Source organism: Platalea leucorodia, assembly GCF_965183815.1.
Source record: "Platalea leucorodia genome assembly, chromosome: 2".
NCBI classification, from domain to species: domain Eukaryota; kingdom Metazoa; phylum Chordata; class Aves; order Pelecaniformes; family Threskiornithidae; genus Platalea; species Platalea leucorodia.
In genome coordinates, this window is record NC_138824.1 from 34,199,847 (window position 1) to 34,223,376 (window position 23,530).

General features: G+C 44.4%; 2 protein-coding genes across 8 annotated transcripts in view; one reads left to right on the forward strand and one right to left on the reverse strand.

The window, feature by feature from the left end:
• NAA16 (N-alpha-acetyltransferase 16, NatA auxiliary subunit) overlaps positions 1-1,821 on the reverse strand; it is a 72,458-nt gene extending 70,637 nt beyond the window's left edge. For all 3 annotated transcript variants that reach the window (XM_082331165.1, XM_082331163.1, XM_082331166.1), the window contains exon 1: positions 1,393-1,821. In XM_082331165.1, coding sequence (XP_082187291.1) covers positions 1,393-1,446 — 54 coding nt within the window. In that variant the 5' untranslated portion in view covers positions 1,447-1,821. The remainder of the gene's footprint in view (positions 1-1,392) is intronic.
• Positions 909-23,229, forward strand: MTRF1 (mitochondrial translation release factor 1; the record flags this gene model as incomplete). Of its 5 annotated transcripts, XM_082331209.1 has the most annotated exons (12): positions 909-1,447; positions 7,091-7,362; positions 8,659-8,765; positions 9,958-10,416; positions 14,062-14,153; positions 14,988-15,069; positions 15,234-15,341; positions 15,433-15,605; positions 16,803-16,920; positions 18,120-18,256; positions 21,557-21,655; positions 22,904-23,229. In XM_082331209.1, the coding sequence occupies 10 exons, from the start codon at positions 8,753-8,755 to the stop codon at positions 23,024-23,026; spliced, it is 1,404 nt and encodes a 467-aa protein (XP_082187335.1). In that variant the 3' UTR covers positions 23,027-23,229. The 5 variants fall into 5 exon arrangements, with proteins under 5 accessions (XP_082187335.1, XP_082187333.1, XP_082187336.1 ...); XM_082331207.1 differs by lacking the exon at positions 8,659-8,765; XM_082331208.1 differs by lacking the exons at positions 909-1,447; positions 8,659-8,765 and adding an exon at positions 6,442-6,507.
• Positions 23,230-23,530: the final 301 nt, after the last annotated feature.

Here is a 23,530-nt window from a genome sequence, read left to right on the forward strand (position 1 = left end):
ACGGCGTACACAGGCTTACACACGCTGTTTGAGCTCGGCTCCCTAGAGCCAAAATGCTCACCTCTCAACCACAAAGTTATCGAGGCCAGCCTGACAAATTCCACCACAACTGAAGAAATCCCGTGCCTGCCGACAGATCACCACTGTGCTGCGCAGCCCTCCTCCGCCTGCGGACGAGCAAACTGGCACAAAGCGCCTCAACTTTGCTGCGGCTGGAACGCCGTTACCATCACACTGAAAAGTTCATGAAAAGGGCAGCCTGGTGTTTTGCTGTGGGTTGTGGTGTTTGGGTTGTTGGGGTTTTTTTTTGGGTTGGGGGGGCACTTTTTTCGCTGCAGAAAGAGCTAGCATTGTAAAATATACAGTGATTGAATAGAAACGTACAGTTAAAGTGAGTTCTTTCTTTAAAATTACCTCACAAACACTAAGCGTCCTTCGCACCATTAATCCTCAAAGAGCTGAAGTAGCCCAACATAATAATTGAGTCAAAGTCGCCCAGCACATGAAAGCTGGGACAAGGCTTCCAAAGGACGTAGAGCCGGGACGGTTTAACCCGCCAGACACCCTCCACTACACTTAAGACCGCTCAGTGAACCAGCTTTGACCTAGTCCCTCCGCTAAACCCGCTGTTCTTACTGAACATCAGTACCTACGGAGACCAACTTCGCCACGCCAAATCCCCGCCGCGCTTGCACCGCGCTGCCAGGTCCCCCTCCGCCCTCCCGAGCGCGGCGACACGGGCGGGGGGCAGCACACCGGCCCCCGGCCAGGCCCCCGGCGCAGGGCAGGCGGGCCGGGATGACAGCCCCCCCCCCCCCCCCCCCGTTTCCAGCCGCCGCCAGACCGCTCGGGGCGCGGGCAAGGGCCCGCCTCCGCCGGCAGGGCCGCCGCCCGCTTGCGGCGGGAGGGACGGGGAGGACGGAACGGCGGCGGCGCGCTGCCGAGCCCCGCAGCCGGAGCTCGCCCCGGAGTTACCGTCGCGGGCGGGGAGGAAGGAGAACGGCGCCCGCGGGGGAGCGGCGGGCGGGTGGCCGGCTGCCTCCCTCCCTCCCTCCTTCCCGCCCTCGCCCGGCCGGGGGCGACACCAACCCTTCCCGGCCCGGCCCCCCAGACGAGCGAGGGGGGCTCGCCCGGCCTGCTCGGCGGGCCCCAGACAAAGGAAAGAAACGGGGACGAACCGGGACGAGGAGGAAGCGGCGGCAGCCCCGACTCTCCCCCGGGCGAGCGCGGGCGCCGCATCCTTTCTCGCTCCGCCGGCGCCAACTCCGGCAGCGGGCGAAGTAACCCGCGCCGCGGGTCGGAGGGCACCGAGCAAGGCCGGCGTGCGGGCGGGAAGAGGAGGAAGAAGCGCCGGCGGAAGGGGGAGAGAGAGGAGCGGGGCCGGTGGCTCACCAGGATCCGCTTGAAGAGGTTGCTCTCCTTGGGCGGCAGCGGCACGGACGGCATGGTGCGGGCGGCCCCAGGGCAGGCACGGCGGGAGGGAGGGAGGCAGGCTGGCGGGGGTGGGGGCGGCCCGGGAGCGGCGGCCGGGCGGCCGTCGGTACGAGGGAGGGGAGGAGAAGGAGGGGAGGAAAACCCCGAACTCCGCGGGGCGGCGGCGCGACTCCTGCCCGAGCGGCGGCGGCGGCGACTCTTTAACTCATTGGCCTGCGCCGCCCTCCCCGCCGGCTCCCTCCGACGCTGCGTGCGAGCGCGGCTCCTCTGCGCAGCTGCCGGGGAGGCCTCGCCGCCCGGCTGACGCTGCAAAATGGCAGCCGGGGTCCCCTCCGCGCAGGCGCACCGCCGCCCGGCGGCCCCCCGCCGCTTCCCCCTCGGACGCGGTCCCCCCCCGCCCCGCCGAGGCCGGGCGTGAGGGGACCTTCCGCGGCGCCCCCCCGCGTGTCCCCTCGGCCCGCCCGGCCTGAGGGGAGGCCTCGTTGTTCGTCGGGGGTAGCTCTCCCCCCTCGGCGGCCCGGAGGGGAGTTACCTGCCGTGAGCGAGGCGGGCGGCCCTGAGGGGGGGAGCCCTCGGCAACGCCCCGAGGGCGGGAGGGGGAAGGGGGCTCCCACCCGCGGGGCGCGGTGGCGAACAGCGGCTCCCGCTCGCCCGAGGCCCGGGTCGCGGCTGTTGGCGAGGCGAGGGCTGTGGAAGCGGGGTGCGGAGGCTTCCGCAGCGTGTGGCCTCTCCGGGCCGTGGCTGGGAGGGCAGAGAGCCCCCTTCGTGCCCTCCCTGTCCTGCTCCTCCTCTGCCCCTCGTAACCCGGTTTTGGTGGCCGCCATCCCAACAGCTCGCCTGAGCCGACACTTGGGAGAACCAGGCTGCCTGGGAGCTACCGGGAGAGAGCAAAGTCCCTGTAAGCTGCAGAGCCTGGGGAGGCTGCCTGCTTGCTGTGCCCTGGCTGGTATTTAAGGAAACAACAGCAAACTTAGCAGCCAGACTGTTAGCGAGCGGGGATGTCATCTATTGCATTAATGCATTTTTCAGCAGTTGGTTATGTAAAACTTCCCAGCGCTGTCGTGCACGCTCAGAACAGTCAGCGTTTATTCATGGCTTGGCTCCTCCGACAAAGGAGGCTTAAGGTCTTTTGAAAATAAATTTTTGTTCTCGTTCTTCCCAGAAATGGTTCTTAAATGAATCTTTGCAGAAATTTAAAAAACAAAAACCCAACCAGAAACACTAAAACCACATGGCCTGGGGCATTTACTTAGAAGGAAAACTGGTTAAACCGTCAAGGTTACAACCAATTAAAAAGACCATCTTACAGGGAAAAAATTAGGCAGCTTCAATTAGAATCTCTGTTTATGTAATTACCCTTTAAAAATATTAATTATATTTTGGTATGTTTTAAAAGGATATTAATTCTGTAATAATATGGTTATCCACCTACTGTCCCAGATGATGAACATGACAGATACCCACAGTAAAGCAAGCGTGTAGAAAATAGTATATAACAAGAGCCAATTAGAAAAGCTGTGTACTTAACATGTTTTATTTGGTTATGCATAAAGTAGGTGACTATGTGACTGTGACTGAGGATCCCACGCAGCGTGTCTTTGACTTGTCACAAGCCTTGCTGAAGCTGACGGACATGATAGCTGCTTTCCTTTCAGGCTAAAGGAGGGAACGAGAGAGGGGACAATTTCTTGGGAGAGAGTAACCGGGATGACAGCCTAACTTGCGGACTACTAATTAGAAAAAAAAAATGTGGTAGGCTTAGGAAGCTTCCTGAGATGAAAATAGCAAAGGCGAGGAGAATATTAAAGAAGTACAGTGTATGCTTTCCTAGTTCTTCTTAGCTGAGCATCAGTTTATGGCCACTGTTTTTGTGGATGGTGGTTGTTTTCAGTGTTGTTTTGTTAATCTGTTTAGATGTATGGTCTGTAATAAGTTTCTTTGTAGAAGGAATATCTTTAATTGTGTTTATTTCTCACTTTTTTGTTCTGGCATTCTTTTAATGATGTCCGTCACCTGGATCACTGATAGCAGTATGTGTATTTTCCACATGCTGTACCCAATGTGTTCAGTTTTGGGCCCCTCACTACAAGAAGGACATCGAGGTGCTGGAGCGTGTCCAGAGAAGGGCAGAGAAGCTGGTGAAGGGTCTGGAGCACAAGTCTGATGAGGAGCGGCTGAGGGAGCTGGGGTTGTTTAGCCTGGAGAAGAGGAGGCTGAGGGGAGACCTTATTGCTCTCTCCAGCTACCTGAAAGGAGGTTGTAGCGAGGTGGGGGTCGGTCTCTTCTCCCAAGTAACAAGCGATAGGATGAGAGCAAATGGCCTCAAGCTGCGCCAGGGGAAGTTTAAGTTGGATATTAGGAAAAACTTCTTCACCGAAAGGGCAGTCAGGCACTGGAACAGGCTGCCCAGGGAAGCGGTTGAGTCTCCATGCCTGGAGGTATTTAAAAGACGAGTAGACGTGGTGCTCAAGGACATGGTTTAGTGGTGGACTTGGCAGTGATAGGTTAACGGTTGGACTTGATGATCTTAAGGGTCTTTTCCAACCTTAACGATTCTATGATTCTGTGATTTAATTCACTGTTCTTTCTGCTATATAGTGTAGTAGTGCTGTATTCAGTATCTGATTTTTTCAAAGCAGGAGTACTAGTGACAAGAATGGCCAACTTGACTTTGCCCCGCCGCATCATTTTCAGAGCCCGCTTGTACCACAGCATGTATTCAGCACTTTTTATAACTAGCTGAAGCCTTGACTTTATGAACTCTAGTTTTCTGTCTTAGCAAAAGGCACGTTATGCCTCTGGTTGGGTTGAGCAATAAACAGATGCATCTCTGAGATGGTCAGGCAAATATTGTGCTAGGTGGACCTTTGGTCTGGAGCAATAAGGCTGTTCTTGACAGCTAAAGGTCTCTTTTTCCTGCTAGTCCAAATACTGGAAAGAACGCTGCCTGAAAATAGACAAATTGCAAATAAGAGGCAGGGGTTCGATTTGCATTTAGACACGTGTCTGTATTAAAAATCTGTGTTAAAAGCAGCAAGAAAAGGAAAGCAAGGAGGCAATAAAAGAAACGTTTGTAGACTAGCTGGGAGAGAACAAACAAAGAAACGAGCTTTGGGGGGAGGCAGAGCTCTAGCTGAAAGTGAGGTTTGGGAGCGCAGTCAGGAAAACTTGTCATTTAATCCCACTGTGCTGGGCAAAACAAAGCTCTTTCTACAGGCTTTGTTAATAAACAGGACTGTATTCAAGACGCGTATGATTCTGTCACCAGTTTTTCCTTCAAACAGAAAGAGTTCAGAAGTCTGTTGACAAACTATTTGGGGCGAAAGGGGGGAGCAATATTAAAGTGATATATACATTATAAAAAGCTTGTGATTTTGCCATATCTCTCACTTTACTCCGTGACCTGTCAACGTCAGTTGGTATCTGTAGAAGTTGTGGCACGATGCTTGCAGATCGCTAAACCCGGTTAGGGCCCCCTGAGTGAAAAAGGGCCTCTGTGTGGGCACGGATCTGCCTTCCAGCCAAGCACATTGTAAGGCCTGGAGTCTGTGTTGTGTGATGAGCCATTTCTTTGCCTCCAGTTTCTGAAGCAGTTGGTGGCTTACGATTGCCAGATTTTAAAGTATAGGACCGCCACGTCTGTCCCGAAGCTCTGAAGCCTCGCTGTTCTTCTGCTGTCACGCTTCCCTTCTGCACCTGACGTCCCCGTCGGCTGCCGCGGCGGCCGAGGAAGGCAGTGGCACCCTGCCCCAAACAGCCTCCATCCCGTAACCTCTGGTCCTCACCAGCTCCGTAGGCAGCTGCTTCGGCCATGCAGGTTTTAAGGCGTCAAAGCAAACCATGAGGGAGGTGGAAGCACAGATGGCAACGGGATTTCCCATCCGTCATACTCAATTCCCATATTGCATTACAAAAGCATACAATAAATATGGGGAAAGAGTGTATCTTATATGTTTTGAACATGAGATGTAGGGACTAGGTCCTGTGGTTGATGGTATATCTGGCAACCCTGCTGACAGTATGGAGTCCAGCCCTTGTCTTGGCGACGTGGTCCCCGCGTGGTCTGCTGCCTGGTAGGGAGGGCTGAGCATTTGTTACAGTCCCTTTTTTCACACTTAGAGTTAAGTTAAAGAACTCTCCATGAAGGCATAATAAAAACTGAATCATGATCGCTTTTAATCGGAGGATTTAATGTAAGAACCATTACTGGCTGGAGAAGAAGCTGATTTGGTTTTCCTTGGCCTACCCTCTTCTTTTAAAATCAATTCTTGAGTGTGTAGTCTGCTCTCAGTTTTCATGTTCTTATTAGCTTCTCAGTTGTCCTCCCATGGATTACCTTCGCAAGATTTTTAAGCATCAGATCGCATATTTAGAGTCCCAATGCGAGGATAATTTTATTATTTCCTTTCACTGAGGTCTAAGCCACAGCAGAAGAAGAGTGAAGCGCGGTGGGGACGGCGTCTGGACGATGGCGTCTCCCACGGCGCAGCGCAGCAGGCTCAGGCCTGGGGAAGCGCCTGTGAGGTTTCGGGGTGCTGTTTGCTGTGGCCCCCTTGTAGACTGGATCAGCTCTGGGGTGGGTGCCGTTCTCTGGAAGAGCCTTTTAATCTGTCTGTCTTGCCTTCTGTCCCAGGGGATGGAGCAGAGCCAGGGTCAGTCCTCAGATCTAAACAAGCGGTTAGTTGTCATTCATGTGCTGATGACGTTTGATCCAAATCCTCCCTGACTGATCCGTCTCCTTTCCAGTCTGTTAGAATATTCACCTCACCAAACCCCACTGACATTATATGTGCCAAGTACCAAGTTTTTACCTTTTTTTAATCCTGTTGAATGACAGTAGCTGGGAAGAAAGAAATTCAGAACACAGTGGGTTTTTACTTACAGCAGAGCTGGATTTGCTCAAATATAAAAGAGGTGGGGAAAGTTACTGGAATAAAGCAAACTTCGGAAGAAAGAATGACTTTTCAGTCCAAGTGGTGCACCTAAGGAAAACGTAAAACAGTCTCAAGCAGCAGAATTTTTCATCCTAGATGTCTGAATACATTTCCCTCCTATAGCATATATAGCAAAGAAGTAAGTAAATTGAATTTTTGGGTGATTACAGCTATCAAAAAACAATGTTTCTTAAGTCTTTTTAAAATGCAAATATAATTAGGGAGGTAGTTGTATAATCTGTTTAATATTAATCTATTAAAATGTGCATATACATAGCATGTTTTAAAATACACCTTATTAGGAAGCTGCAGCCTATTAGTGTAATGATAATCTGAATGGTTGTGTTTATTTATAATTTTATAACTGATGTTTGTCTTTACTAGCATGGTAATAATTCATTTTAAATATAATTGAATAGTGAGCTTTGACATAAAGGGGAACTTAACGTTGTTTTATGCAAACTTCTCCGAAATTAACCTTTGAATAACCAGATTTGAAACAACATGTATTTTCAGCCCGTGTTTTGGGAAAATACATGGAAAAGCGTACGTAATATAACAGCTTAGAGGTTGGAAACAGAAGTGAATATTCCTATTTGTTGTTACTCCTGCCATTTCTCCCAAAGTGTTGCTGAAGTTAGTGTGTTACTGTGCAGCCGTGAGGAGGATACCGAAAACGCAGACCTATTTTTTAAGGTCGCGCACCCCATTTTTTATTTCAGGGCTTGTGTTTCGCAAAGCAAAGCAAAGTCTGCCTTTATTAATTGCGTTGCTGAAGCGATGCTCGCGGACCTCTGGTGACGGTACCCCCGTGCCCCCGCGGGCTGGCCCTGCGGCCGAGGGCTGGCCGGCCACGCGGGCCCAAGCCGAAGCATGCCGGGAGTCGTGTTTTTCGTCAGGCATGCTGGGACTGGGAGTTTTTCCACTCTTCTTCCCGTCTGCCATGGCCTCCTGTTTTGAGGCAGGATCCGTACGGTGCCGATGTGTGCGGACGGTGAGTGCCAGAGCTCCTCGATGGGTGCTGGGGAGCGGAGCCCCCCTCGCCCCTCACAGCTGCTGCTCCTGCCGGCTCCTGCCTGCTCCTGCCTGCTCCTGCCTGCTCTGCAGCCCTGCCTTCCCCATCGACCCGTAACCCTTGCAATGGGGGATGGCTGCCGGGAGGACTCCGTGCACGGCTTTCGGGGGGTTTGCTCGGGGTAGCTGTGGTGGGAGGCGGCAGCGTATTAAGAGATTAAGAGTGGCCTTGGAGGCACGGCCTTGAGCTGTTGCTGTTACAGCGTGCATTGAAATACATGCTCCTTCCTTATGCCTACCTCTTCTTGCGTGTCTGAATTCAGTTGCATGGAGTTAATATCGTCTTTGATTGATTGTTAGAAATTTCTTTTAAAACCTCTTAAAGTGGTCCCAGCATTGGTAACTGTTTCTTGACTGGAAATTAGCTTTTTAAACTATTATTTCATTATTTTAATAAGACAATTACAGTTGTCACTTTTGCTTGCTGGTTTTGATTTGTGATGTCCACAGGGTAATTTTGTCACATTAGAAAGTTATTAAAATCTGGTTTGGAAAGAAGTTAATAGGTCATCTACTGCTCATAGCTCTGCAAAAGCTTTATGTGTGCTTATTTCTGCACAAATGTAACACGGCAACATCTTTCTGAAAAGGAGATACCTTTTTTAGTTAACATAGCGAAGTTATTTTTAAATGTCTCACTTCCTTGAAGGTCACTGTCATGCCATTACTTAGTTTTTTTAGGCATTTAAAAGCAAGAATTTTATTTTTGAGAGCCCAGGCAGAACTATAGTACAAATCTATTATTATTTGAGTACATCACTTCTACACCAGTAAAAAATTAGTTAGATGGTTATTATTAATATATTTATTTAATTAATTAATTGAAATAAAATAAAACATTAATATTTTTAAAATGAGTTAATGATGGTTAGCACTTGACCAAATGACAATGGGCCATGCGGGCCTGGAGCAACTCCAGTACCGTCAGCAGAATTACATCTTTTGGAATTGAGTCTACGCGTGCCCCTGAGCAGCTAAGTCCGGGATTGTAGATGGTGAGCCTGATTTGTGCCTTTTGCTGTGTTCCCGGTGAAGGGAACATGATCCCTCTGCTACAGCCAGTTGTAGTCACTAGAACAATCCATGAGGGGTATCATCGGCTTTCTGTAAATTAAAGCACTCCTGAAGTTGCCGCTGTGGGTTCGATAGCACCTGCCAGCTGGGAGATGCGGGGAAGGTGCAGAAGTACAATAAAGGTCCTCCCCTCCTTCTGGAGGTACTAAAACAGCCATCCAGGCAAGCAAGACGCAGTACTTCGGCTTTCACTGCATATTGCTCTTTCTTCATTGTGGACCAATGGATAAAAATAGATGAGGATAATGGGTGAGTTGAGTAGTTAGGATGTCATAGTAATTTGTTAATAAAATGCCTGAAGATACACAGAAGGTCTTGTCACTGATAAGTAAAAAATAATTGTGTCAGAAAACTGAAGTGTATGTTTCAAAGAGATCCTGTTGCAAAAATTTCATGCTCTTGTTTTCTCTGAATCCACTTTTTTTGTAAAAATCAGTAGACAGATGGGATTGTGGCACTGGCAGAGGTATTAAGGAGTGCTGCTTTATTTGTTAAACCTTTTCTGTGTGAGTAGTCCTAGAATACGAATTATTCCAATTTGGTCCTCTTGGTAGACCCTTGCACTCCAATATAAATTTTTAGAGCACAGTAAAAATTCGTAGCATAGTTTGCAATGTTGATGATATACAATGAAGAGGAAAGGATCTTTCCTGAAGCAGCAGTGATGCTAAGGGGAGCCTGTGTCCTGCAAAACTGTAGGCCAATTGTCTCAGAAAAATACAGGGGTTGTATTTCAAGAGTACCAGCTTCTTACTCACTTTTTGGATAGAAAATGTTTATGACACTTAAATGTAAATATATCACGGGAAGGAGTACATAGGGGACATAAAGCACTGCGCCCATGTCTTACATAGTACACATATGGGTGAGTAATTTCTTGCCAGTGTATTGTAGCCCCGTTGACTAACCTGTTGCAAGGTCAGCTCAATGTTACTCATGTCCTCCTGCCAAAGTTGTATCTTGTTATAGTAGTGGGTATAATTTTGCACATTAATTCTACACAGTTCATACATTCTCTCTATATAATTCTGCACCTCTAGCATAGATTTGTCTTCTCTAATCAACATTTTTCTTTCGCCAGTAAGGCATGAAATGGTTGGATTTTTGCAATGAGACGTATGGCAAAATGAAGCTGTTGTCTGTAAAGCCACATCTACAGTAGCTTTTCCACAGTATAAATAAACTGTTTGAGGAGGTGAGGGAAGAGGCCTTTTCCAACCCTCAGCCAGTACAACGGCGCTGATAAGAGTTTCTGGTTTAAACCAGAACTAAACCAGGAATAGATTTGTCCATGACAGTTACATTTGTGTTGGTGTAATCAAGAACAGGATTTGGGATTGATAGAGTTCTTGTGTTTATTTGGTTTTGGTTTTTTTTCATAGAACGCTCTCTTTTTCTAGATAATAACACTGGTCCATGTACTGTCTACTTTTAATTTCAGGTGGTGGAAAAATAAGAAACAAAATGAAACCTTTCCGAAGTGTCTGTCTTTTCAAGAGCCTGCTTGCTAATTGCTACTGTCACGGTCAGCTTCACAGCTGTCTTCGTCCTCCTGTTGCAAAGAAGATCGGTTATGTGGTGGGACTGCACAGCTATGGATTTTGGAGGCCAAAATCTTTATTGGACACAGCTAGATTCACTCCGTCTTTTAACATTCGGCATAGGAAAAAACATCAGGATTCTCGAGCATTGTGGAAGCATGAGGCTGTGCAGAAGTATCTGGAGACTCTAAGCAAGGAATACCAGCAGGTTAGTCATCTGTTAAATGCTGAGTCAATAAATGACTTTGAACAAAGAACCCTGAGGAGAAGATGTGCCGATCTGTCCCCCATTGCAGCTGCATTTCAAGAAATCAAAGAGGCTGAAAGAGAAGTTCAGGAGTTAGAAACTATGTGCAGAGGTAAGGAGAACACATCTACTTACTTGTTTCAAAACAGTAGCTTTGCTTGTGATAAACGTCATTGCCTAGCCTTTGAGGAAAGCTTTTAAATAAGTTAAGCCAGCCCTGGAACACTCTCTGGTTCTGCCTGCTCCTAGGAGCTTGTGTGCTGCTTCGGCTTTCTGCATCCAGCCACATCCTTCCAGTTCTCATCTCACCTCACTTCAGTTTGAGGTCTTAATACAGCCAACTTGGGAGAGTAGGGATCATCTGGAAACTCAGGGATATCCATCTAGCAGAAACAGTTTGGAAATGTTTGGTTTAAGGTTGTTTTTTGATAGAACTGAGAGCGGTGTGAACTGAAGGAAAAAAATTTAGCAAGCCTAATACATTTGATAGATGCGTTATTTAAAATGGGATTCCATCTAGCTAGTTCATTGGTTCTTATTGAGCAAATTGCATGAACGTTCCATTAGTCCCTGAATTGTCAGCTTCCAATTTAAATGGCAAAAGCTAATATTTCTTTGAAAATATTTGAGGAGCCGTTCAAGGAATAAAAATAGATGGTTGTCTAAGAAGCTGCTGCTTTTCAATACTCTGCTACAGTAGAAGTTAGGGTAAAAAAGAATTTAAAATTGTCGCTGTTTTTGATACCGTTCAGGAATAAGAAAGTGCACAGGGAGTAAAAGAATTTACAAAATAAGTAACAGTGCAAGATTTTGAGAAAAAAACATTGTTAGAAGTGTAAGGAGGTGCACACAGTAGGAAAGAAAAAATGTCATCCATTTTGCTACACCGATAGGTATTAAGCCAAGAGAGGGAAGCATTGGCCTGGAGAGAATGGGGCTTACGTTAAAGAAGTGAAGCAAGGGAAAAGCAAAGGACAGGAGAAATGGGTAGCCAGCGGTGTAAATGGAGGAGGATAAAAGTTCATGGTGCTTTTCAGAGGGAGAACCAAGGGGTGTTGACAAAACAGGAAAAGCCATATTGAAATAAAGCTGGTAAAAATGTAACTTGTTTACAAAGGTAGAAAACATTTGTATTCTTTAGTTTTAGAGATAAATAGATGTTTGTGCTTTTGGAAAAACTGGTGGTTATTGAAAATGTTTTAATCTCCAACCCTCTCAAGTTCTCTTCACTGGAGAGAGGAAAAGGTGAGGAGGGACAAAAATATAATGCAGAAAAGGAAATATTCTTGGAAGAATTAGACAGTGTTAAGAAAACACTGGAAAACTCATACTTAAAAAGGCTATTTTTGGATCAAGTAAATATAATGAAGATTTTTTAATTCCATAAATTATGATGTGGATGAATGGAGTGAGTTCTAGTTGAAAGAAGGGAAAAGAATGAAAGAAAATTACAGCCAAGAAGTTAATTAAATGGCTCCAAATTATTCTATCTGTACTGTTTTATCATGTGGCCAAGTTAAAACACAGATGTTGCCTTCATTTGACTGCTCTGTTTTCCATTTAGCTCCCTAAGTGACCCTCTTCTCTGTAGTACCTGAATTCCTCACAATTGCTATAGGATTTTATATTTGCAAGACTCAGTGAAGCAGAAGAATATTATTTCCTGGTTTGCCACTGGTGATGTGAGTCATGGGGTAGATTAAGTGAATTCTTAAAGGTCAGGTTTGCAGGGAGGTAGGAATGGGACGCCAGTCCTTTGAACCTTAAGCTCGTTGGTCTCCACCAGACCATTCTTTCATGTCTGCTGACAGTAGTTAATTTGATACTGTTTATCTAACTAATCAATAATGATGCTTTTTGGACCAGCTAGAAGCCTTTGATTCAGTACCAGCTTTGGGTTGGAGTTGCGACATACTGGGAGGGAAATTTATACGGTTCTTGCCTTATGTACAGCGGATGCCAGGTTCAAGTGTTGATCTGACATCTTTCGTTTAAGGAAAAAAGCCCAGAACATAAATTAAAAACTGTGATATGGAGGAGCTGCTGCTGTCCTTGCTGAGTATACAAAGCTGGTTCAACATCCCAGCCCGTTTAGTTCTTAAGACTCGCTGCTGAGGCCACCCGTAAATGTGTGTGTGTGTGCGTGAGCTGCTGTGAATGGGAACCAGGCTCCCGATGCCCAGAGATGTGGAGCCCGCCGTCCTTGCGCCTGCCGTTGAGATACCTGATTCCTGCCGCAGAATCCAGAGCTCAGGCAACTGGTCATGCAAGGCGAGGAGATGCATTCAGCTATTGAGTGTCCGGTTTTGTGCGGCATCTGAGGCAAACCTATGGTTTCCGTGCTGACCAGAAAGCATAAGACTTTCTCCTCCTCTTTGTTGCTTTCTTCCCTTTTTCTCACTCCCAGCTGTTCAAAGCTGTCTTTCCCCATTCTCCCATTTCTGCTGGTAATCGTCCGTTTGTAAATTAAATCTACTTCAACTTGCCATGGTAAAATACATGCATTTATTTAACCAGAGCTGTTGTTTTCTTTCGGTGAGTTGAATTGGTTTACTTCCTGATGAGAGGAGTGACAGAGCCAATCCTCAGCTGGTAGAACAGTGGGAAGAAAGACGAAAAAGAGATGGTGCTCCCTATTTTGGCAGTGGCAGGTTTTCCACTTGATTCCAACTGTCTTCCAGGTTTCTACTTAGTGTATAATCTAATGCTAACTGATCAGCATCTTTAATTGTTGTAAACTGGAGCTTCCATAGCAGAAAAGGTTTGGCACTTCTGCTAGCTTTACCTGAGAATGTTTCCTAGTTTGGTAGTAAGCTCTAAAATGTGGAAAGGGGCGATCTAATCACAGAATCATCGAATAATTTAGTTTGAAGGGGACCTCTGAAGGTCATTTGGTCTGATGTCCTACTCAAAGCAGGACCAGTTAGAGCAGGTTGCCCAGGGCCTTGTCCAGTTGAGTTTGGAGTATATCCATGGATAGAGATCCTACATCTTGGTGGTTCTCAACTAGGCTCACTCCAGTATTTCCATGCCTTTCTTGTACTGGGGAGCTCAAAACTGGACGCGGTACTCCAGATTGTGGTCTCACGTGCTGAGGAGAGGGGAAGGGAATCTCCTTAAGCGAAGCAAAGAGTCCAAGTGAGGTCTCCCACATCCTGATGACTTGCATCCCTAACTCCCAGATCTCATTGATCTCTTGAATAGCAGGAGACAGAGGGTTAGAAACCCCATTATTATCATCATACCTATATTTGTAATGCTTACCTTAATGAGTTGGCTACAAATTGTTGAATATACGGGTGTTTCTGGGCAAGTCTAGAAACAAAAAATTTTGTTGCGTGAAAAATTGTAATAAGGGAAACTGAGGCACTTCTTGTCTCCAGGCATGTTTTTGACATATTTTGTCAAATCTGTTTGTGGATTTACCCCTGGACTGTCAATCCGTGTGACATAAGCATCAGTATAACTGAGAGTAACTATCAGGTGGAACTGGCATCTGCTTGATGCAGACTTTGAGCCATAAGCTGGAGATTGAGAGGTAAGATATCAGCTACTCCTTCCAGCTCCCCTGAAAAATATGATCATTTAGTTAGCAATGTGCATCCTGGCTTGGGCTGCTCTTGTTTGATATTTCATGCTGGCAAAATGCAACTGCAAGCTTTTATGTGCTGCAATGCATGTCTTTGGACAGCTGTATTACAATTTGCTCTAAGGTAGGTGAGATTGGCTAACACCTATTCCTGTTGCTGGAATTTAGAGCTAGACAGCAGAGATGAGAAACAACTTCTAGAGCTTGCCTTAGAAGAGAAGGAAACCCTGGATAAAAAAATCAACATGTTGTGCAGAAAGGTGAGCCTGAGGTAAAATTATACAGCTTTGTAAATTAAGATGTCAGAAAAATGTTCCTTTGTGATTTTGCCAATAGACACTGACACTTGCGTTTAATGAAACAGAAGTCCAGCTTCTGTATTCTCCCTGAAAAGAAGTGGCAACATTATTTATTAGTAAGCTTCTTACTGACAATTGTGTCTTAGAAGCTTATTATTTTAGTCATTTTTGTTTGCATGCTTGTCTGTCTGCAGATGCTGAAGGGGATTAAAAAAATGGTGAGTCTGTGCTATTGAGACCTGACCTGACATCCTAGTAACTGTTTGTGGCAGCAGAGCCTGCATTCTTGAAAGATTTCTGATTGGAACTTGCAGTCTTTCATTTTGTCTTCAGCTGACAGCCCCATGCGTGTCTGTTATAAGCAGAGAAGCTGAAACGATTCAGTGGAGAGCTCTATGTTTGGGCTCATTTCTACATTCAGATTGAAATAATATGAAATGGGACTTTCTGAAAAATAAGATTAATGTAAAGATTGGGTGGGTTATAGCTAATAACTTTGTGTTCATCGGTAGTTGGGGCTGGAGTGGGTGACCTGGCATCTGACTTTGCAGGACTGAATTTTCAGCTAGCTTTCCTGTGGATGCACCAGCATATCCCATTTCCACACTGACTGCACTGAGTTGCAATGGCCATTGGACAGTTTTTAGTCCTACTTACTAGTTTGCCAAAAGAAATTAGTGGTTGTGTGCGCTCAAGCTGTGGCAATTGTGAGGGTTGGCTGTAAATTTGATTAAAAGGAGATACAGAGTCATGAAGGAGATAATGACATTCTTCTTTTTTTTTTTTCCTTTTCAGCTTTTCCAGCTTCTAGTGCCAAAGGAAAAATATGATAGAAGTCATGTCATATTAGAGGTGACAGCTGGCAGAACAACTGGAGGTCAGCAAAGATTACTTCAAACCTCCATCCAACTTTATTAAACTTCTTACGGGTTATTCTAATTCTGTCTAATGACTGTGGTTAGAGTTGCAGCTAAATCTAAAAAACTGGTAGCTGCCATTTTGTGAACTGCTATTTATGTTGTAGCGCCTTTATATTTTTAGGAGACATCTGCCAACAGTTCACTAAAGAAATGTTTGAGATGTACCAGAACTATGCAGACTATAAACGTTGGACCTTTGACATTGTGAACTATACACCGGCTGAGATAGGTACAGTAGTTCTTCAGACATTCTACCAAGACAATGAAATTAAAAGCAGTGTTTCTGTGCTATATTTGTCACATCTTCTTTGTCCCTCTAGGTGGGTTGCATCATGCCGCTGCTCATATTTCGGGAGATGATGTCTACAGGCATCTGAAATATGAAGGAGGGACTCATCGAGTCCAGCGAATCCCTGAGACGGGCCTATCATCAAGAATGCAGCGTATTCACACTGGGACGATGTCAGTTATTGTCCTCCCTCAGCCAGAGGAGGTAAACTAACTGTTAGTCGGGGTGCTAAGGCGGTGTGTCCCTGCTCACCCATTTTGGCATTGGAGTAGATGTTATTTAAAACCATGTTACTGTTTTGGGATTTTATTGATACCCAAGTGCTTGTGCAAGTCCCAGCAAGTGAACCACAAGTTCTCTGACTCTGGAAGGTGATAGTCCTTGGCTCTGTACCTTACATGTTTAAATCATAGGTGGGTCAGCAGAAGCAACTTTGCAGAGATTTGCTATTGCCCGAAATGGCATGTAAATCAATAATTGTTTCAATGAGTATTCCAGCCCCAACACTGAGAAAGCTGACTGCTATGAGTACGCCAATTTTAAATTATGTCATGTATTAAGACAGGGAATATATCCAAGAAAATATTCAGTGTTGCATAGTAATGTGATTATGCAGGTCCTTTTTGGTTTTTTTGGTTTCATTTAAATGACTGGTGTCCTTCTCTGTTAAATCAAGGACAGTCTGCTTTGAATTTGAATGAGTGAATGCGTTGGCTAGTCTTTCTGAGATCTCACTGATATGGACAGTTCTCACTTAAACCAGCAATTTACACACAAAATAAACAAAAACAGATCCCGTAGACTTTCCCTGCAAGTTCTCCTGCTTCCTTGTAATGCTTTCCTTGCAACATTGATCAGATCTGAATGTTCCTTTCCCATCCACTGAGCTCAAACTGTGGTTCAGGTCATCATGGGTTCGTATTTCCAATGCTGCAATCCTTAGTTGGATCTGGATACACCCAGTTTTGCCTCAGTTAGATGTTTTTAAGCACTGTTGCAAGAATCATTCAAGCTTGACTCACAAACAAGATTCCTTGCACTGCTGTTTAGAAGTAGTTTTTGATTATTTGCTTATTTCTTTGTCTCCCTGCCAAAACTATTGGTTTTACAAAAAGTTGCTGATTTTGTTTTGTTTCACACACAGACACATACCTTATTTTGTGAAGGACCTGGAGTGAGAGTTTGAAAAAATAAGTGAAATAGTTAAAGCATCACTTGCTTTGCAGAGATATTTGCCATTGCATTTTACTGAAGTATAGTAATTATAGCTGTTACTCAGGAACAGTTGTAAAGGAGCAATTTTTTGAGAAGTGATTTTTTTTTTTTTTTTTACACTGAGCATCATTGACATTAAAAATATTTTTAGAATGAGCAGAAAGTGGTAATTTTCTTTGATTCTAGGTTGATGTTAAAGTGGATCCCAAAGATTTGCGCATAGATACATTCAGGGCCAAAGGAGCAGGAGGGCAACATGTTAACAAAACTGATAGTGCTGTGAGAATTGTACACCTTCCCACAGGTAAGTCTGGCTGTATTTCGTGCTTCTAATCACCCTAAATCTGTATCTTGAAGAGAAAGCTTGTGATCCTGCAAGTTGTCTCTTAGAGTGAGTTTGCAGGGTTGGGCCTTATACCAAAAAAAAGAGGTAGCCCCTTCTTGTTTTGCCCCTCTTCTAGCAAGGCAACGTGTGAGAAAAGGGATATGTACCGGTGGCACAATGGTCAGCGTGTTGCTATTATGCCAGTTTTGTCTTCAGAGGGAGTGTTTAATAAATACACTGTCTTTGAAGGATGAAAGAACAAATGAAGGGTGACAGGGATGGGATGGAATATGTAAATAATTCGTGCTGTATGCTCTGTACCTTCAGGAATAATGGCCACTGGCAACCGAGGGTGCGCCTTGCCTAGCTAGAACCTGTGTAGTTACAAGACTGAGAAAAAAGGAGACTTGAAGATTTTCATTCAGTACTAGATAATGCTATCATATGTTGAATAGGAAAGAAAATGTATATTGATGAGAAGGTAGTATATGTACTGGACCACTCTCTCTTAGGATTTGTTTTTATTGAAATTCAGTGGGTTTCTATCTGTCCAGATGCAGAATCCCTGTAGGCACAGGAAATTCTAGTAGTGACCTGAAGACAGCTGTTTCCTAGATGCCTTTTTATTTCAGAAATCAAATTAAAAGTAAAAATAAATACTAAATTTCTTTTGAAGACCTTTATTTTACTTTATTTCATTATTCATAATTAAGTTCAAGACTCTCCAGTATTGTTTAGACACCCTTCTCTGCTAGAATAATGAATTTTCCAGTCTCCAAGAGCTTATCTAGACTAGGACTTTAAAAACTTGTGTTACACTGTTTTAAACATGCTTCTGTAGGCTCTGCAAATTACATTTTTAACATGTGATAGCGAATTGGAGTGAACCCGTTTTCTGGAGGCAATGTCAGAAACTCATTTGCTTCATGAGATTTTAAAATATCCCTGACTTTTCTGTAGCACTGAACAAAGCCCCTGGTGCAGCTGTGAAGAGTTTAAAAACATACTAATGGTTCTGGCCAGTGTGTTAAAATGAATTTTTATCCTACAGCTGAAAGGCCCTACAACCCAGCACTCTAGAAGGTTTCATTTGCCTAATGTGTTAGAATTAATTTCGCTTCTTTGTTCTTTGTTATAATGGGCTTTTGATCTGAGCTCTCTTGAATCCCTCTGTGAAGGACTAGCAGTTGAGTGCCAGCAGGAGCGATCACAGCAGATAAACAAGGAAATAGCTCTGCGGACACTGAGAGCTAAGCTGTACCAGCAGATCATTGAAAAACAAATAAGTCAAGAGCAGAGTGCCAGAAAACTGCAGGTGAGAACATGTGATTGCTGAAATCTGGAGAGGGTGCTATGTTGTAGATTTTTTGAGTGACAGTGACAGAGCAAGTGAGTGTGTGTGTGTTTAACCAGGTGTGCTTACAAAGGAGGATCTTGTGTTTTAAAATGGTAAGTTTATGTTTTACCTATCTCAGTTCAATGCTAGTGTAGACTTCTCAGACAATGAAGAAGAGACATCAACTGTAGCTGGAAAGAAGAGTCAGAAGACTAGCTGGAATTATCCAAACGGCAGCACTCAACATCATGTATTGAATCCCCCTGTTTGGGCCAGAGTTACACAAACAGAGCATCAGTAAAAAGTTATTTTCCATGAAAACTAGGATGAGAAGTTCTCAAAATTGTATTTTAACCTGTTTCCAAACCAAAGTATTTGTAAGATCATACAGAACTTTTGAAAGAAACAAGTATATAAACAATCCTGCCACTTTGCAGTTAGCTAGCAGTTTATCTGATACAGTTTAGGTAACCTTTTCAGGAAGAAACAGCTTCCATAAAAGAGTTACCTCAAGTTGTGCTGCAAAGCGTGCTTTTCTCTTGAAATATGCGATCATTCTTTTCCCATTCTTTGAGTATTTTCCCATTTGTCAAATGGGAAAATGAGTATTTTCCCACGAGTCAAATAAAGCACGTAATTGGGAAAAGCCAACACAGTTTCACATAAGGCAGATCGTGCCTGACAAATCTGGTGGCCTTCTATGATAAAGCGACCTGCTCGGTTGACATGGGGCGAGTGGTCGATGTTGTCTACTTGGACTTCTCTGAGGCCTTCGATACGGTTCCCCACGGCCTCCTCCTGGAGAAACTGGTGTGTTATGGCCTGGACAAGTGGTCTGTGCAGTGGGTGAGGAATTGGCTGATGGGCCACACCCAAAGGGTGGTGGTAAATGGCTCTTTTTCAAACTGGCAACCTGTCACAAGTGGGGTCCCCCAAGGATCGATATTGTGCCCAGCGCTATTCAATATCTTCATAAGCGGTCTGGATAACGGGATCAAGTGTAGCCTGATGAAGTTCGCAGATGACACCAAACTGAGTGGGGAAGTAGACACTCTGGAAGGGAGAGGCACCCTGCAGGAAGATCTGGATAGGCTGGAAGAGTGGGCTAACAAGAACCTTATGAAGTTTAACAAGGACAAGTGTAAGGTCTTGCACCTGGGAAAACATAACCCAGGAGTGCAGCTCAGACTGGGATCCACCTGGCTAGAGAGCAGCTCCGTGGAAAGGGACCTGGGGGTCCTGGTGGACAGGAAGCTCAACATGAGTGAAGTGTGCTGCTGCAGCCAAGAAGGCTGATAGGATGCTGGGTTGCATCAAAAAGGGCATCACCAGCAGAGATAAAGAAGTCATTATCCGACTCTACTGGGCGCTGGTCAGGCCACACCTGGAATACTGTGTACAGTTCGGGTCCCCATTATACAAAAAAGATGTGGACAGGCTGGAGGGGGTCCAGAGAAGGGCCACCAAGATGATCAAGGGTCTGGGAAGCCTGCCACATGAGGACAGGCTGAGAGAACTGGGTTTGTTCAGCCTTGAGAAAAGGAGGCTTAGAGGTGATCTCATCACCATGTACCAGTACTTCAAGGGGAACTACAAAGAAGATGGAGACTCCCTTTTTACAAGGAGTCACATGGTGAGGACAAGGGGTAACGGGTACAGGTTACTCCCAAGGAGATTCCGACTGGACACAAGAGGTAAATTTTTCACAATGAGAACAGTCAGTCATTGGAATAATGCCCCCAGGGAAGTGGTTGACTCCGCTACGCTGAACATGTTTAAGCCTCAGCTGGACATGGTGCTGGGCCATCTCATCTAGATTGTGCTAGAAAGGTTGGACCAGATGATCCTTGAGGTCCCTTCCAACCTCGTGTTCTGTGATTCTGTGATTTGTGGTGCAAACTTCAACAGTGATCAACAGGAATAAAAATACTTCAGAATTACAGAATTATTCAGTACTCCAAAGTTTCCAGCTTAGCTATTTAGTCACTAATTTCAGGTTGCATTTAAGTGTGTTGTTCCTGTAGATTATTAATTCAGTCATTTTAAGTGGCGAGCCATTTATCTTTTGTTATTAATTTTAGCTTGAGAGCCTTCAAAGCTGCGTAAAGAACTTAGATGTACATTTATATGAATACTACAGAAAACCAGGCAAAAGTAAATTACCTTTCCTAATGTTTCAGAATATATTCAGTAAATTCCGCATTTTGAAATATACATGTAGGTGCAGATGAAATTTTCAAAAAAGCCCATGGAAGCAGACACCCATTGCTGGGGTCATTTAGTTTGGAGAAGAGGAGGCCGAGGGGAGACCTTATTGCTCTCTACAACTCCCTGAAAGGAGGTTGTAGCGAGGTGGCCGTCGGTCTCTTCTCCCTAGTAACAAGCGATAGGATGAGAGGAAACGGCCTCAAGCTGTGCCAGGGGAGGTTTAGGTTGGATATTAGGAAAAACTTCTTCACCGAAAGGGCAGTCAGGCACTGGAACAGGCTGCCCAGGGAAGTGGTTGAGTCCCCATCCCTGGAGGTATTTAAGAGAAGAGTAGACGTGGTGCTTGAGGACATGGTTTAGTGGTGGACTTGGCAGTGCTGGGTTTACGGTTGGACTCAATGATCTTAAAGGTCTTTTCCAACCTTAATGATTCTATGATTCTATTCTATGATTTCTCTAAGCAGTTTTTAGCATTTAATTCTCCATTTTAATAAAGAATTTAGCCACACAACAATGCTACATTTGGAGTTCTGTTTTAAAACTTAGAATTGCTTGCACTCTTGCACTTTACCACTAGAGGACTACTCTTCATATTCTCAATTTACTCCTCTTTCAGTGCTAATTTCTGACAGCCAAACATGAGTGGAACTGCTTTGCCGCATGCTGACTGTGCTGCTTCTGTTATTAATGGTGCCTACTCTCATTATTTTTTGTGGGAGCTATAACCGCCCAAAAAAGAAAAACACTCTTACATTTTTGAACTAAGGACACATATAGACATGTCTGTTGCCTTACATGACTTTTAAGAGTTACATAATTCTTCCAGCTACAGAGCTGGAACAGAAGTGTACTGGAGGATGTTAAGACTTGGTCTGTGATACAGAATCACAAATAATACAGTTTAGTATCACCGCAATATTTAAAAAAACCCATATGCTACGCCAGTGACTGCTAGGTTTGTAGGTGCAACAGGCTGATCCATTAAAGTTTGTTCTGGTTTAGAGGAGTATTTTTTTTTTTTTTTTGTTAAACATAACATAGTAGAATTTGTTTTTTGCTGCTTCACTACAGTTGGGAACAAGAGCCCAGTCAGAGAGAATTCGTACTTACAACTTCACCCAGGACAGAGTCACTGACCACAGGATCTCGTATGATGCACGCAATATCAAGGTAATGGTTGCTTATGAGAGTTTTTGAAGTTAGATACTGATGCGTACCATAACAAGAAAAAATTAACTTGGTGAAAAGAATTTAATATATATGAGGCAATCAGATAGCCAGTCGTGCTCTGACAGAACGTCATAGATTTACAAAGCTTAAACTTTCTTTTCTAACGTGTTATAGGGTAGTGTTAAAGATGACTGGCACAGGATATAACTCACTGGCCTGCTTCTCTGTGTATTTTTCTCCTACTGTATGAGTGAAAAATGATCAAGAGTGCAGTCCTCATTCGTGAACTCCGTGAGTCCCTTGGCCAGACTGGACAAATGAAATTTGAGATTCTTGAAGCTTGGTACGGCCAAAAGAAAAACGTGACAAGAAGGATTTTTTTTTCTTTTTTTAGTTAAGCTGAGTCTTTCCTTTTCCCTTTAATGCTGGAGTGAAGAAAAAGAAAAACTTTATGTTTGCCTTGCAAGCCACAGTTAAAAGAAACTGAATCTGAATGCTTTCATTTTAAGATTACCTGATATTTTATTTCTGAGTGAATCTCTATATATGGCTTGAATGTTACTTATTTATTGTTTTTCTACAGGGAAACGGATTTTTGTTTATTAAATTTATGGAAAATGTTTTGAATTTTAGGACAAAATTTAGGGTGACCCTTCACTATTTTGGCTTAGGTATCCAGTTTACTCTAAGTGCTGTTGCGTAAGAAGCAACGCTTTTTGAGCTGCACCCACAGATGTCCTGGGTAACTTCAGAGAAGACAGGGCATGCTGAACGTGGAATGGTTCACACTTAATGGGGTGGGGAATAGGTACACAAATACCCTGGTGGAGGAGAACGGGAAGAAGTTCCATGACTGTGTAAAAATGACTTGTGTTAGTCAAGCTTTTCAGTTACGTAGTGTTGGGAACTTGTTACTTTTCTGGAGTGAAACTGAAACCATAAACTGCCTAACAAGAGTTAGTTAAGCTTTGCTTGCAAAACAAACTAGTTCTTGGCATGAGCAACCGTATCTGAATTAGATCCTTCAACCCTTGATCGTTCTTGCCAGGGGATTTTCATGTCAACACATGGGTTACGTGAAAGCATCGCAGGAAGGCACCAGTAGCTCCTTTTGTTGCTTTTTGTTGCTTATCGATAAGACTCCAGGCAAAGTGCGTTCCAGGAGCTCCTCGTTTGAGTAGTCAGCCTTTCAGAATAATACTGATGTACAGTCAGTAACGCTTTTGTCTGTTGTTATTTTTTTCATAGGAAATTCTAAGTGGGAAAGAAGCACTGGATAAGTTAATCAACAGACTACTGGAGTTTGCAGAGATAGAGGCTGTCACCGAATATCTAGAAAATTTGCAAGCTTTAGAAAGAGGAGGCTGCTGAAGACCTTGTGTAGAGCTAAAGCAGAAATGTTGTGTTCAGTAGCAAAAGAAAATGGATGCATTTGTTAGGTGCTAGATTGATTAAAATCTATGCCTCTGTTTTTCAGTGTGTGACACTACTCTTATTTATATTTTGGTGCAAATGGGTTGAATTTATTACAGCAGCCCTAGCAGAAAAGAACAAGCTTGGAGTACTGTGTGCACGTACCTTCTGTCTTGTCAGCATGGCTTTGTTAAGCCGGTCCTTCTCTTGACCGTATTGCAGCTGGAAAGATACAGAATCGTGGAGCAGAAGAAATACCACATAGTGCAATTTTTGGTTTGGGGGTGGATGTTCCTCTCCAGGTGAAAGAACCTAAGCTCCCCAAACACAGTCTAGAATCTGGCCTCATGAATACTACTTATTTTTATCCATTGATTGGGTGAGCTTCCTAAATGTAGTCCCTTAAAAATAACTCTGTATTATTATGATGCTTTATTTTTTTTGAGTGAATGTACAGAAGCA